Source organism: Colius striatus, chromosome 4 (assembly GCF_028858725.1).
Source record: "Colius striatus isolate bColStr4 chromosome 4, bColStr4.1.hap1, whole genome shotgun sequence".
Classification (NCBI taxonomy): domain Eukaryota; kingdom Metazoa; phylum Chordata; class Aves; order Coliiformes; family Coliidae; genus Colius; species Colius striatus.
The window spans coordinates 56,670,877-56,687,892 of record NC_084762.1 but is presented as its reverse complement, the minus strand read 5'-3'; the positions used below and the strand labels follow the sequence as shown (position 1 = coordinate 56,687,892).

Genomic DNA, 17,016 nt, shown 5'->3' with positions numbered 1-17,016 from the left:
ATGAGGGGAGAGGAGCGGATGTCATCTACCTTGACTTCAGCAAGGCTTTTGACACTGTCTCCCATAACATCCTCATCAGAAAGCTCAAGCAGTGTGGCTTGAATGAGTGGACAGTGAGGTGGATCGAGAGCTGGCTGAATGACAGAGCCCAGAGGGTGGTGATCAATGGCATCCAACAGAATCGAGTTGGAGGCCTGTGGCCAGTGGAGTTCCACAGGGATTGGTTCTGGGGCCAGTCTTGTTCAACATCTTCATCAACAACCTGGATGAGGGGACAGAGTGTACCCTCAGCAAGTACGCTGATGACACCAAACTGGGAGGACTGGCTGATTCCCCAGAAGGTTGTGCTGCCATTCAGCGGGATCTCAACCAGCTTCAGAGTTGGACAGAGAGGAACCTCATGAGGTTCAACAAGGACAAGTGCAGAGTCCTACACCTGGGAAGGAACAACAGGCTGGGGGCTGAACTGCTGAAGAGCAGCTCTTCAGAGAGACATCTGGGAGTCCTGATTGATAATAAGCTAAACATGAGCTAGCAATGTGCCCTTGTGGGCAAGAAGGCCAGTGGCATCCTGGGATGCATCAAGAAGATGTCTCCTTCCTTGGAGGTCTTCAAGACCCACCTGGACATGTTCCTGTGTGACCTGATCTAGGTTGACCTGCTTCTGCAGGGGGATTGGACTAGATGATCTCTAAAGGTCCCTTCCAACCCTTACCACTCTATGATTCTATGAAAGGCTGTGGACATTGTCTTCTAGACTTTAGTAAAGCATTTGACACTGTTTCTCATAGTGTTTTCCTGTAGAAACTGGCAGCTCATAGCTTGGATGGGCATGCTCTTCACTGGATAAAAAACTGACTGGACGGCCAAGTTCAAAGGGTAATGGTAAATGAAGCTAAATCCAGTTGGTGGGTGGTCATCAATGGTGTGATCTGGACAAGGGGATCAAGTGCACCTTCAGTTAGTTTGCAGACAATACAAAGCTGGGTGGGAGCATTCCTCTACTTGAGGGACAGAAGGTTTTGCTGGGGGTTCAGGACCGACAGATTGATAGGCTGAGGCCAGTGGTATGAGATTCAATGAGACCAAGTGCTGGGTCCTGCACTTTGGTCACAACAACTCCATACAATGCTGCAGGCTTGGGGTAGAGTGGCTGGAAAGACGCCTGGTGGAAAAGCACCTGGAAGTTCTGGTTAACAGCCAGCAGAATGTGAGCCAGCAGTGTGTCTAGAAGTCAAGAAGGCCAGCAGCACCCTGGCTTGTACTAGAAATTCTGTGGCCAGCAGAAGTAGGGGGATGAACATCCCACTGCATTGAGCACTGGTGAGGCCGTACCTCAAATATTGGGTTCAGTTTTGGGCCTCTCACTATAAGAAAGACACTGAGATGTGGAAGTGTCCAGTGAAGGGTAACAAAGATGGTAAAGGATCTGGAAAACAAGTCTTATGAGAAGCAGCTGAGTGCGCTGGGTTTTAGCCTGGAGAAGAAGAGGGTAGGGGAAGACTTTATGGCTTTCTGCAACTACCTGAAAGGATGTTGTAGTGAGGTAGATGTTGGTCACTTCTCCCAAGTAGCAAGTCATAGGATGAGAGGAAAAGGCACACTCATTTCAAGTTGTGCCAGGTGAGGTACAGATTTGATATTAAGAAATAATTTCTTCACCAAAAGAGTTGTCAAGCATTGGAACAGGCTGCACAGGGAGGTAGTGGAGTCGCTGTCCCTGGAGGTTTCTAAAAGACATGTAACTTAGGTTAGTTTTTAAAAGGAGGTTTTTAAAAGACATGTAACGCTTAGGGACATATTTCAGTGGCGGGCTTGGCAGTGTTAGGTTAACTGTTGGACTCCATGATCTTAAAAGTCTTTTCCAACCTAAACAATTCTATGATTCTATGATGCTCAGACCATTTTACTATTCACTTCCATACCCCTATACCTTGGCCAACAGCTTACCACTATGATTAATACATTTGGATCATCAGCATTTTGTAATTATTTAATTATTAGGCTAGATATGTTTTCCATAAGAGAAGGTTTATCTGCAATTACAAAACAGTAGCATTCTAGATGTGATGGGATGTGGACACTACAGACAAATATTGCCTTGCTACTAATGGCAACAACACGCCATCCCACATTCTAACCCTTAGTGATTCTGGTACACGTGGAATTTTTCCTGAAGTTTTGTTTTTTTTTTTTTTTTTAACATTGCCAATGCTTAATCTGTGAATACTGAAACTTATCACCAACAATCACCTCTCACTGACAATTTTTGTATGTGCTGCAGTTACCATGGTACCAACCTGAGCAGCTGATGTCTAAATTTAGGGCAGGATAAAGGATATATCTTTTCAAGATCTAATAGAATTAAATAAAAAAATCACAGAGATTTTACTGATTCAGTAAATCAAAGTACTTAAAATACTGGCCACTTTCATTATACTGAAATTAAACTATTAAGTATCCATCAAAACGTATTCAGTGTGTTTTATTGGCTTTGATGGAACTGATCTGAAAAAAAGACACATTTTCAGAGAGGAAATTTCTGGATAACTCACAGCCATATGACAGAGCATACAGCAAGTCTATCAAAGACCATACAAAGAATTTAATTTGCTGAAAAATCTTGGTTGCCAGAAGCAATATGGAGATACTGTAAGGATTTCACAAAATCAGGCCCTTTTTTTTTACAGAATGTCTCTGCTAGGTATACTTGGTTCAAGAAAGTGTTTGTAGTGGGTAACATTTATCAGACTTAAGCTGACTCATAAAGTATGAATAAATACTATTAGGATTTCATGAAAGCTGAACTGCTTGAAGAAGTGTGTTGAGATTGCTTTATCTATCCTTACAGTTTCTAGGAGTACATCAAACAGAGCATCAATGTCATAGCAATTTGAAAGAATACAGTTCTTGCAGCACTAGTCCTAACACTCATTTGTCTGAGCGGATCATCAGAAACTCAGCTCCCTCTGTGACAGTGGTGCTCTCTCAGACATTGGATGAGCTACAGGGAGCTTACTCATTAATTAGTAATATCATGCATATTACTTTATCTACCAGTTCTCTAATGGTTTCACAGATGTGAGGACTTTAGAATGCCACAAAGTAACCTTTCAGATATAAGAATCTAATTCAGTCTTTTACTATCACATAACCCAGGTCATGTAAATAAAAGACCTGTTAAATGCAAGAAGCATACTTCCAATCCACTGCAATTTCTCCTGACTACTTAAACATTTCTACGTATTTCTGCGTTGCTAAACTGTTGCTGCTAAACTGCTTGTAGCAGCCCTGACATTCTGTGAGACTAACACCACATTTTGATATAATTTCTAACCAAAACACTGTTCCAGTTCACTAGCTGTTACTGTACAGTCAGGGGAAAAATTATTGCAAGGAAAAGCACATTTTAAAATGTCAGAATGACTGTTAGGATTCAGAATGCAAATACTCCAAAATTCTTCAAACCACCAAGTTCCCACTCTTTGAGTGCAGGGGTGCTCAGCACAATATGTGATTGGGTTGGTATAGAAAGAGATGTTGTAAACTTGAGAGTCTTTTTGGAGGTTACTTATAGAGGGAAGAAAATCCTGGGAAATTTCCAAAACCTGTCATGAATGAAGGGTTATGGCAAAGGCAGAGGTCTTTCTTGCAGAATCAATTTACACTTTGTCAATTAACCAAGTACCTTCATTTTCACCAAACGGGGAGCAAATCAAGACTTTTCTGTGTTTCTCTGTTACTTATCTACAAGCAAGTTCTTTTTAGGGCCATAAAATATTCCTATGCCGGTGTCTACTTTTAGAAATATAAAGATACTGTGTTACATTCACACACTGCGCCTATAAAATGTCAAATAAGTAATGAAGAGATGGATGTATGCCAGCTCTGTCTCTTTGTAAAATGGGATTTTGTGCTGTACACTGAAGTAGATACAAATACTATAAAAACACCTTTCATTTTCTGAATTTGTAGTTAATTTCTGTTCTTTTAGGCAATGTTTCTGGATATTCATTGCCTCTTCATTAAAAACTATCGGTCTAGAAATCAGGTTGCTCACTTGTGGAATTATGATTTAAGGAGAAATCCGGTAAAATTCACATTAACTTTACTCTATGAAGACAAAAGGATTGCAGCTCTAAAATCCAATTAAATCAGCTTATTGATAAACCATTGTCTGAATGTCAACATTAGGGAAGGCAAATGTGCCTTTATCAAAAATAGTACCCTAATCTACAAGTATTTAGTCCCTTAAAAATAAAGACTTGAACTGTCACTTTTCTTATGAACATGCATTTCAAGTAGGTAAAATCCAGTAAAATAATGACCATCTTCACCTCCCACTGAATTATTGAGGCTGGGAGTAATTAGGAGCTGAGCTTCTGCTTTAGTTATCAATCAAAGATGATCTGCAAACTTGTTTCCTTAGAGAAACTGTTTGGCAGCCAACCTGGGAAGAAGGAAATGATTTACTGCTTGGTCTTTCCAAAAGAGGAACAGGTTAGAATACCATAATTGTGATAGTCACTGTGGTTGTAGAATGGTAGAAGAGTGCACACACTATAAGAAAGACAAGTAACACTGTCTAATGTAAAAAATGGTCAGCATTTCTGATTGTGAGCCACTAGTGTTTGTTTTTCTAAATTTTAATTATTTAAACTCAAATTTTCTTTAGCAGAAATTTATCTCAGAATATTTAGTAAATTGTTTTAATCCTCGCGTTTATTTTCAGACAAAGATCCATAAAAAATTACAAACAGTTTATGTTTTAAAAATTTAGTAAACTCTTTAGCTGAAAATTTCACTCCCTTTACGGAGTTTCCAAATAGGGACAATGTTTTATGTCAAAAAATCTCAATTTTTCTGTAAATTTGCCCAAGTTCCTGCAGCACATTCAGTTAATAAATTCCCTCTATTTTCTATTTATATTGACAGTGCCGTGGGCAAATGATTCTCTGGCAGTTTTGATAGTCTTAGGTCTACCTCTATGAGCTGTGAGGCACATCCCGGCACAGTGAGTGAATGACTCTTTGTAGACCTAAGGAAAATATGGAGGGTAGCAGCTGGCTGGAGAAAGATCAAGTCGGACTGAGAGGTAGATGGGCTGTGGAAAGGCAAAATCAAGGAAAGGAGGTATTAAAAGTAGTTGAGTCTCTTTCTAGCTGTATTGTGAAACAAACATTCAGGAAAACCACTGACATGTTACATAAGACCTTCAATATTTGCAAAATGAAACCTAAAAGCACTTAATACAGCCACTTTATCACTTGTGAGTATTATTAACATCAGCTATATAAGCATCAGTATTTTCTGCATAAGGTGGATAGAGATATTAATATAGACAGGCACTTACAGTCCCAGAGCATTACAAACTGGACTTCATAAACTATTCTACTCCCGGTAAGTCCACAAGAATCGGACTGACTTCTAAAAATGTGAAATATCATGCAGAAATTAAAAGTATACCTTTCCTTTAGTGAAATTATCATCTCCTTTTCTGATTAACTTTCTTCTGCCAGTATCTCCCAAAAGGCCTTGAAGCATGACATACACATCTGCATCTGTTCCTGACCCAGGGGCTGTTCCCGTAGTGATATAGAGAACATAGCTTTTCACTGTTGGGAAGAGATCAAAGGTTTACCAAAGCTTAATCAGTTAAAATATATGTTATTTTAAAATTACTGTTATTATATTTTCTTTTTTGGTACTGTCCAAAGTGATCAAAAGGCCAAACTATACAATTATGTTTAGAAACCCACATAGAAGCATTGTAAGTCAAATTTAAGAACCGCTATTATAAGGAATATTAAGCTAAACAGTTTGTGAGTGAGCAAGCCTGAAACAGAGGCGGAAGAGAAAATGAAAAAAAAATAAGCACATTACAAATTGATGTAAAAACATATAAACAATACTCTACCACATATTTGCATGCAACATTCCTATGAGATGGATGACACTAAATTACTCAAAAATCACACTTCTGCTGAGTCTCACAGAGTTAAAATGAGCTGTCAGAAAGATGGCAACTTTTGTGTTTCTATTGGTCCAGACAGTGGCTGGCTGCTCTACACTGTATTGGTTGCAGCTATTGGACTCAGCAGAGGATTTCCATAAACATTGCATGTTTTCTAACATGTCAGCTTACAACTCTTCAACTGAGTATCTCTCAGATAATTGATGCCCAAAATAGGAAGGAAGCCACATCCCCAAATAATTCAATTGAAAAATATAATAAAATAATTAGAGAATTTTTAAAAAAAACCAGTATCCGTTCTCATGTTAATTGCTCCCTAGAAAGAGAAGCAGCATTTGTAAAGCAGGAAAAAAAAAAAAAACAAAAAACCCTAAAAGGCAAAGGATCTTCCCAGAGTATACCCCAGCAGTACACTTCTCAAATTCAAATTCAAGGAGATCCTGCCCAACTGCATTTTTTTTGAGACTAGCTTTGAAAGCACAGCAGAAAAGACAAGGAATACACATATTATTTGGGCTATCAACCTAAATCCTTAACTCCTGTGAAATGTGTGGAGGAGACTGAGATATTTAGGACAAGAGCTCTTCCATTTTTCACTTGCTTTGGTTATAAAACCTTCTCAGAAACACAGAGCAAACTAAAAAAAAATCCAATCTGAAGGTGATCAAGGCACAAGTCGCATGGTGGAGTCTGATGACATATAACTGCTAGGTCACAGAAGAAGAATGCCTGAAATTCTAGAAAGAGAAACAGATGAGTTTCTGCTCTGAGTGAGACACGAGTCTCCTTCTTATCTGAAATTACAGTACAAGAGTTATTTCCTCTGGATTTCCCTTATTTCCTCTGGGAGAGAACCAAATCATATTATTGAGTGAAAGGTGAACTCTGAGTACTGTTCAGAACTTTAAACAGTATTTCCAATGCTGTGTGCTTGCTCCTTTATCTGTCCCAAATTAATACCAATCAGATTTGAATGCACAATGCTCAGTTACAGGGTCTGACATTTATTTTTTTTAAACACTGGAGTAGATTGGATCTAGCCATGCTTTATTAGCTAAAATTAAACAGAAGTATCTGCTAAATCCTCTGGACTGCTCTGAAAATTAGCCATCATCACTGACCACATATTTTAAAGTGTTTCTGATTTGTGACGAACCTGCTGGAAAAGCAGAGCCAGCTGTGAGAACTGGAAGCTCAGCCACTCTTCTTCCTTCTTCATCTGCAAAGTTGCGACAAAATGGAAATTCTAGAACATTTTTACTTTCTCTGTGTTGAAGCTTTACCTTAGTAAAGAGCAAAAAGAAATATTTTCAGCATCAGTTGTGCTCTAATGGAAACTATAGCAAAAGATATACTATTAAACAGCTATGACACATCATCTCAATATTAAAAAAAGGAGATAACTTTTTTCTAAAATGTTTTTGTGAGCAGCCTGTTAAAAGAGAAGGAATAGATATATTTTGTAATTAAAAATAATTAAAATGTTGTCAATATTATTACTGTAGACACTATAGTAAGCGAAAAATATTTTTAATGGTTCAAAAAGGTTGCATAAAGGAATGTTCATGTTCATCCAGCATAGGGAAGGAAAAGAAGTGTTGATAAGCTCATTTTAGTTTCTAAGAAATGTCAATATGCCACAATATTTTTCAGTGCAGAATGTTTTCTCATTCTAAGTAACAGAAGAAAGAAAATTGTTTTTGGGAAAAAATTAAAATCAGAAATTAAAAGTGTTTTATGGCATATATATGTCTGTACATATGTATTATACAAACATATAAAGCATAGAATCGTAGAATGGTAGGGTTGGCATATTACTAAATATTTTGAATCTCTGTGAAATTCTGCATATAAAGTAGGGAAACTGTGATTCTGAGCTAAGCAGCTTAAGTCTTACTATAAGAAAACATATTTTAATAATATGGTTGCCTTACGCTATGGTACTAACAGCTACACTAAGAGATAAAGTACAATTTTCTAAATTATTTAAAACTAGATCAGACAACTTCTTTGAAAATACATTCCAGGAAATAATCCTGCTTTGCAAAGGGCAGAGGGAATTCATTCATGCATTTCTTCATGATATAACTCACTAAAATAGCCAAACCCTTAACCTAGTAAACTCAACCATCTTAGGTTAGCAATTGTCACTAGGAGATGGTATCATTATCTTGTCTTCAAAAGACTCTTATTATTTTTCATTATGACAGACACATTGAAAAGATTTTTCAAAATACAGTGTAATGTCAATACAACTTCTTTCTCATCCTAACATCTACGTTCCTGAACAGTTTCTTGAAAATTAGATTTCTTTTATCATGCTTTATTTCTTCAAGAAGGGAAAGAAGCAAGAATAAAGACATTAGCTATTACATGCTTCAGAAACAAAGCATATCTTAATTAATTTTGTTCTGGACATTATTTTATAATGATTTAAATTTCCTCAAAACTATCAAGGTAATTATTTTGCGTTATGGTTATAAAAATTAATTCTGAATCTAATTATGAAATTCAACCAACTGCACCTGTATTTTCTCGTGACTGAAGGGGGAAAATTCAGACTCTCTATGAGGTGCAATCACATAAAAATAAAATAGTGCAGAAATTACCAGCCTGATTCTAACCAGCAGTGTAAATAGACTGCTAACCTGTCTTTAATAACAGATTTTATCCACAACCCCTTATATCAACCTAGTTATTTCATACATGGATTCAGGGACCCCTGCTATGGAATCTATGGAAGAACAGAGGAAATAGCTTCCTAAAATGCCAATAATTTTACAAGAAAAGGAGCTTTCTCTTTCTAAACCTACCTAATGTACGTGTGCATCTTTCCTTACTTATATAAGTGATGTTGATTTTTTTCTAAATCAGCTTTGACTCATTGTTCTGATATAATGAAATAAAACAGGCTAATAGATGTCACTTTCCAACTGCCAAGTTTCTGTTCTGAATTTTATACTGTAATCCACTTTCTCCTACAATATTCAATTTTGTCAGTAGATCTGTTAGATAACTATTTCATCTGTCTATGAAGACAAAATTAACCACCTGCCTGCCATTTAAATGCCAGGGAGTTAAAATCATTAATACCATGTATCAAACTGGAAAATTATTTTTTTACTCCAGTTTTTAATAAAAACAAAATACAAATATTAATGGTCAAAAGCATGTCTGCAATTTGAAATAAGATGATTCTTTGACTTATTTTTATTTTGCTAGTATAAGAGGATAAAGATATTTTCTGTACAGTGAAGTGCCACAGCAATTTCAGTGCGATGTCAGATTTTAGCTTCAGCATCTTGGGCATCTGAAGAAATATTGTCACTTTGGCTATTCACTTCTCTTTTGCACATGCCAAGTTAAAAGGCAGATATTTTCATCAAAAGGCATTTCTAGTGTCTGGCTTAATTATTTGCCTTGGATCACTGGGCCTACAACATGTAACAGTCAATTTGGAGTTACGTAAATACTGCAATGTATGCCAGTGGGTACAGTTCTGAAAAGACAACATTGAATAAGCTATAGATGATGGCAAATCTGTATATATGCCCCCCAGAAATACACCTAAGTTTGCAAGATTTTGTTATACTTTCCTAGTAAGTATTTTGAGCAATCTCTGAAGTTATCGTGCTACGGGTGTTGCTACCAGATGCTTTACTTTTGTAAATTAAAAACTATATAATTTCAGACAGAACTGGAAACTGGAAGCAATAACCACAGAATATGGGGAAACATATAAGTAATTGTGAAACAAATAAGTACACAATAAGTAATTTAGGTTTTATTTTTTACCTCACAGCAATGCCAAGTCTCTCCTTCTGCAGCTTCTTCAATTTCTAGGCGAACTTTGAATATAGTACTGAATTTCTTATTTAGTTCTATTGAAGTCTCATAAACCTGGGATTTTTTAAGGGATCCTTTGGGGAATATGACTGAAGTACAGGTACCCTTTTCACCACATACAGTCAGAGACATTTTAGGATTCACGCAGCTAGAAGAAATATCACTAGTTGTGACAAGGACATCCCAAGTCCCTGATGAAACAAAACAGTAGAAGAAAATTATTTGGTTTGCTGAATATCCAAAATAATACAGCAGACTGAGTTAGTGAGTGACAAATAACCCATTTCCATCTTTGCACTGAGCTAAAATATTGGCACATAACAGTTTCACTTGTTAGCATTGATTTAGTGAGAAGTGGACATCAGTCCTTCTATAGTGATAGCTGACCCTTTAGAGAGGGTCCAGTCCAATAGCACTATGCAGATATGACTGACAGTTCTGTATTAGAGTCTTATGAAGAGCCACGCCAATCTGTTGATTTTTTCCCTTCATAAAGGCTTCCTCTGATAATTTTTTTTCTTATTAATCACTACTGTAAAGCAACATTTTTTCTACTAGATAGAATCGGTTATTAGGTTTGACTTTGGTCAGAGGAGTTCATTTTGAGGTGCTACTTAGACTATCATGATAAAATTGGCTATATGTATTCTATAACAAGATGCTGATGTAACAAACTCATTCAGAGCTTGAAATGTGGTATTTTATTCACAGATCACTACAATTATATCCACAAAGAACAAAACTTTATCCATTTCTTCTGTGAAGAAGTGATATTTCCTGAGAAATTAAAAATAGTCCTACATAACAGCACACATTTGCCTACTTTAGTGAACCAGAAAATGCTCAAAACCATCAGTTTTATGTCTTTTTTTAAATGCAAAATTTATACTGGAAAATAAAACTAGCTTGGGCTGAAACTAAAAATCAGGTTTGGAGCACTTAGTCTGCTCCAAGAGTTTAGAGGAATTGCCAGTCACCTGAAGGCTCATAAGGTCTTGTAGCAGGGGCCAGGTTTTGGTAGCAGACAGCTACAGGGGTGGCTTCTTTAAAAAAAGCTACTAGAAGCTTCCCCTGTAGCGGACAGGGCCAGTGCTAGTCAATTCTAAGACCCAAAGCTGACCAAGGCCTGGCCAATTAGTGATTGAGGTAACACCTCTGTGAATATTTGAGAAGTGTGAAGAAGTTGCTGTACAGATGCTAAATGAGTGAGAATATGAGAATATCTCTGCAGACACCAAGGTCAGTGGAGATGGAGGGGGAGGAAGTGCTCAGGCCCTGAAAGAAAGTCTTCCCTGTGATCTGTGGTGCAGCCCATGGTGAGGCAGCTGTGCCTCTGCAGTCCTGGTGCAGCCCATGGTGAGGCAGCTGTGCCTCTGCAGTCCATGGAGGCCACTGGGGAGCAGAGATCCACTAACACCCCATGGAGGAACCCACACCAGAGCGGGTGGATGTCTGAAGGGGGCTGTGACTCCATGGGGAGCTCACACTGGAACAAGTTCCTGGCAGGACATGGGAGCCTGTGGGGAAAGGAGCCCATGCCAGAGCAGGTTTACTGTCAGGACTTGTGAGCCTATGAGGGACTCATGCAGGAGCAGCCTGTTCCTGAAGGACTATTTTCACCATAAGGCAAGATGTGAAGAGCTGCCCCCATGAGAAAGGCCTGTGTCAGAACAGTTTGTGAAGAACTGTAGCCCATGGGAAGGACCCACGTTGGAGAAGTTCATGGACTACTATCTCCTGTGGGACAGACCCCACACTGTGGCAGTGGGAAGTGTGAGGAGGCCTCCCCCTGAGAAGAAGCAGTGGCAAAGTCCATCTGTAATGAACTGTAATGAACTGACCATAACTCCCCATCCCCTGCACCACTGGTGGGGAGAGGAGAGAATTTGCTGGCAAGAAGAGGAGCAGGGGAAATGTTTTAAGATTTGGTTTTATTTCTCATCTTCCCTGGTCTATTCTTATTGTTCCTTAACAAATCAAACCATTTCTCCCCAAGTTGAGTCTTTTTTTCATGACGCTCATTGCTGAGTAGCCATAGAATCATGGAATCGTTACAGTTGGAAAAGACCTTTAAGATCATCAAGTCCAACCACTGACCTCACAGTGCCAAGCCCATCATTAAACTAAACCATATACCTCGGCACCTCATCTATGTGTTGTTTGAATATTTCTAGGGATGGTAACTCCACCACCTCCCTGGGAAGCCCGTTCCAATGCTTAATAATTCTCCCGGTGAAAAAGTTCTTCCTAATATCCTTATCTCAGCTCAAAAACCTCTCATTAGATTCCACTCTCCCCTGACTAGTTTAGGAGGGGGAGTGACAGAACAATTTGGTGGGCATCTGCCAGACAGGTTCTTGACTAACTTCTGTAACCCTATGTTGAAGAGATGTTTAGTTATACCTTCAATCAACAACACAGTTTCAGGATTGGGAACTTGTATCCATCAAAAAAATACCACTTATTTAGCTAGTTTTAACATTTTTAATTCACTTAGATACTAGAATAATTTAATGTGTTCCATAGAATACATGGAAAATTCGGGGCTATCGAAACTACGTTTTCCATTTAAAAAAATCATTGCTCCTACAGAGAGGCTTTGGTCACCTTGGCTGGTAAGAATTAAGCATGACCTTATTTTTATTAAGGTAACTTATCTCTGTTTATACAAAGTGAGGAAAAATATTGGATTTAATAATCTCAAGTAGCTTTTTTTTTTTAAATAAGGTATTTTAAGTAATAGAAATACTGATTTTCCGAGTTTATGTCCATATCCCTGTAAAATTCAGCTTCCTAACCACAATGACAAAATCTTTATCTCATATAAACTAATGTGAATAAAGCTTTTTTAGATCAGGTGAGGATCTGTGCCATAAATTCAGGACTTGGCGAAGGTAAAAAGTTAGTACTCACTATCTTTAATAAGTTATCTAAAATAACTTCAGATATTATGACTTTATGGATAATAATAAATAGCTAATATTTTAAAGTCTATGAACATTAAATGTAAATGAAACCAGTGATACCAATGAAAAAAAGAAGTCACATGGAAATTTATCATATACTCTGTGACATAATCCAAGATTTTTTAGCACTTTAGTACTGAAATATTAAGCCTTTAAACTATCAATATATAGCTGCCTAGGAAGACTGAATGGAAGGACTGTCTCTATTGGATCATACAGTACCATATGCTGCTGTTACACGTTAACTATATTGTATAATCTGATAAATTTGTCAAGATCCCATTTAAGAGCAGCTACATTAAGCTTCTTTCCTTCTCTTTGGTTAAAAGAGAGCTATGTTAAAAATTAATTTGTTCTTTCTCAGAAATCTTTTAATTTTCTCAGAATGACATTAACGAACTGCTGAAATCCATTGATTTTTATGACAACTTTGTAATCTTAAATAACTCTTTTCCTGCCTTGACGTGTAAGCCACCATCAGTTTGATATATCACAAGTCTATCCATTATGAATATTTAATTTGCACGTCTGAATATATCAGGTTTTTTAAGTACCTTTTCAGAACAAAGACTTGCTATATTTCCAGTTATTATGTCTTTACAGCTATAACAGCTTGAACCAGTCTTTCTGGGCAGAGGTGACCACAATTTCACACAATATTCCCAGTGAAATATCATTGCTTCTCTGTAGTAGCATTAATTCTTTTCAGTTTCCACTGATAATGCTTACATACATTGTGGCATCACAGTCACTTTACTCACGGCTATGTCACATTACTGTCTCTAAAATTATCCTGCAGTCATATAACAAACCCAAGTGTTCTCTCAGTCGTATTCTGATGAGAAACTCTTGTTCAAGAAATGACTATATAGATCCAATACAGTTTTTAGATTCTTAGCTACTACTTAATTCCTAATTTCTTCCCAAAAGATTGACAGAAGTTAGGAACATATACTAGAATAACTAGCTCAAATATTTAGTTGGGTTTACAGCTAATAGTATTCAAGCTTTGTACTACAAAATTCAGTTCCATGGCTTCTCTCCAGTTCTCAAAGTTTATCACACAATCTCTTCACCTCCAGATATTACTCTCAGCTTTCTAGTAGCAATAGATTTCATCAGTTTAGTCATTTTCTCTTCTTCAGTTCTTTACAAGTCTTCTTTTTACTATCACTCTCCTCTTTTTACCTAATAACTTCACATAAAACAAATAAAATTCTGTACTAAAATTTAGACAGATTAGATACTGAAAATATTTCTAGAGAGTATCAACTTTGTTTTACAGCCTGTCTTTGGTAAAGCCATGATGCATTCCTTCTCGTTTCCTATTCACCTCTATTACCTTAACTCTTCTTTTTTTCAAAGTGCATTGTGGAGGTTTGCGTGTGACTACTAGGTCTGTAGTTACCTACATTTAATATGGAGGTATTACCTCTGCTCTTTACAAATTGTGTCTTTTATCTTCATAAAATTATTTGAAATTTGTGCTACTAGATCTGCCACTTCATTTAACAATTCCTTCAATATTCTGGCCTAACAACTTCTTGGTTGTCAATGTTTGACTATAAGAAACATAAAATTCTATTTGCATTTCAAATTTGGTGATTTCCAATAACATCATTCCCATTATTAAATTTGGTTTTGCTTCCTTTGCCAACATTATGATTCTTTAATGTTCTATTGCTATTCTATTAGTGTTCTATTTCTTTAAGGATTTCACCTACATCACCTTGAGTCTGCATTCTATTGTCCCTATACAGATTACAAATCTTTCCAGAATCTTTTTATAAGTAAATGGCTGAAGAACCTTTATTATTTGTTTTAATTATTTTATAAAATCTGACTCAGTCTGACATTTAATAAATCCCATTGTATCTACATATCTTCTGATCTCTGAGGTAGAAAAAGTTCCACTTAAATATAAGAAGAAACTATTTTACTGTGCGGGTGATGGAGCAGTGGCACAGGCTGCCCAGAGGGGTTGTGGAGTCTCCTTCCTTGGAGGTCTTCAAGACCCACCTGGACATGTTCCTATGTGACCTGATCTAGGTGACCCTGCTTCTGCAGGGGGGTTGGACTAGATGATCTCTAAAGGTCCCTTCCAATCCCTACCATTCTACGATTCAATGATCCATTTCTTATTTCTCCTTTCCTCACTCACTGCTTACTTGTGATATTCTTTCTAAAGTTATTACACACCCAGAACAAAATTGATTTTCAATAGATACAGAGCTGAGTGTTAATAATCATAGGCTAGAAAATATTAGAAAGTCTGCACTCAGATTTTTGAGGACTATGTGTGTAGGGGAAACAGAGGAAGGAAAATGTTTTTACATAGCCATATTCTGAAACTAATTAAGGCGCATAAACAAGGATGCAAGATTTCTGTCACCTTTTATATTATCAATGAAGAAAGATGCAACACACTTTCACAAACCATGGGCTTCTGCTCTGAATTACCCTCAGGACATGCCTGCCTTGCTCTGTGGATTATGTAGGGCACCTATGGAATCTGTTTAGAGACTTGGAATACTTGTAATGGTACAATACAGCTACACCTTCTTCTGAAATTGCCACTACTCTAGCTATTCATCCTATGGTTGTATTTCCATGGTATTCTTCATTCTGTTGTCTCAGCAACATTATTTTTCTATTTTCTTAGGTGATATAAGATACTCACTAGTGGACCAAGTACAAGTAGCTAAATAAGAGGATACACACTACTAAGAGTGTCTGCAACTATGAATAATATAAAAGTCTTTGAGCACGAAATGAAATATCCATGAGCAAAAAAATTAATAAAGATCAGCTTACAAAACTGCTGATATAGAATGCAAATTCACACCTTCAGATTAGTTAAACTTCACATAGTTTGGTCTACCAGTTCTGATTCAGATTTCATAAATGGACCCAAATCTACGTTTTACACGTCTTCAGAAATGATATGTGAGAGCTAAGAAATCCAGTACCTTGCCAAAGAACAGAAGACTTCATATGTTTTCAATGTGTGAGTTGTTTCTGAATTATGATCTGTTCTTAGTTAAAGAATTTGAATAGAATATTGGGCTTAGGTCAACTGGATGTTTGCAAGAACTTGTGCCACTGATGTAAGTAAAAAAGAAAAGTGCAAATAAAAGCAAATGCTTTCTGCAAATATATGAACATAAGGGAAAATCTCATTCTGCTAAAACGGTTTTTATATCTCTTCTTGTGATTTCATCACTGTTGCAGGAGCCTTCTGCTCTGCATTGAGTGCCATATGGAACAACCTATCTCTTTCTGCCTCAGCTTTTTTCTAGCCTCAACTGAAAATATAGTTTCTTTGTTGCCTCTGTTATTTAATATCTCACTTCGGCTTTAGTCCTTCTTCCTTGAACTTTATAATTGTATTTACTAGTTCTGGAAAGTGGAGAGACAATTTGTGTGAGACATGAAACACATTTAAGCTATATTATTTCTATATTTTGGTTTTAGTCTTAAAATATGAATTACAATTACAACACCTGGAAGGAACTTTAATGGTTTTGGACCTTACCATAAATCTTTCCTGTCAGCGTTCTATTTCTGACTTTTCCAAGAAGTTTCAGCATTCGTCCCATCTGTGCATCACCAACTCCACTATCTAACCACTGGTGGCAAAGAAATGCATATTGGCCATCAATCTTGTCTGATTCACAGATGATGATTTGATCCAGGTACCATCCAGCTCCATAACCCACGTTATGGTGCTCAACAAGCACTTCTCTTAACTGTCCAAGGTCTATTGATCTCATTTCAAATATACAAACCTGAGAAGGTAAAGGCAAAGTGAATAACAAACTTGTTAAACGATATATGTTATTGTCTGATTTAAAGATTATGTTTGGAAGGACAGATCCCCTTCAATGCTTAAGTATATTTTTCTTTCTAATAGTAAAGAAAGATCTTATAGGCTGACATTCATATTTAGAGATCTTCTTCAGAAAATATGTGGATCCTTGAATATGTACATTTTAACTTGTTCATGGTCCCAGGCTTTATTATGAAAAACATTCCACTATTTTGTGTAGAAAAAAAACCCCCTATAATTAATTTACTTAGAAGTCTCATGAAAATTTAAGCTCAACCAATCACCCATAACTGAAACAAAGGGAGTGCTTCAAATATCAGAATAGGCCTTGTAAATTGAACTTTGCTTTAAATAAGGCATTTTATTTTGAAAGTATTTCAAAGTATTTTATATTCTAAGAC

The 17,016-nt window shown here is 36.9% G+C and overlaps 1 protein-coding gene across 1 annotated transcript in view; it reads right to left on the bottom strand.

Annotated features, from left to right (window-relative positions):
* LOC133625347 (lipoxygenase homology domain-containing protein 1-like) overlaps window positions 1-17,016 on the bottom strand; it is a 145,757-nt gene that overhangs the window by 26,678 nt on the left and 102,063 nt on the right. Inside the window, exons 30-33 of the mRNA XM_061995648.1 lie at window positions 16,322-16,574; window positions 9,770-10,011; window positions 7,131-7,257; window positions 5,467-5,615 (exon numbers count right to left, since the gene is read on the bottom strand). Coding sequence (XP_061851632.1) covers window positions 5,467-5,615; window positions 7,131-7,257; window positions 9,770-10,011; window positions 16,322-16,574 — 771 coding nt within the window. The remainder of the gene's footprint in view (window positions 1-5,466; window positions 5,616-7,130; window positions 7,258-9,769; window positions 10,012-16,321; window positions 16,575-17,016) is intronic.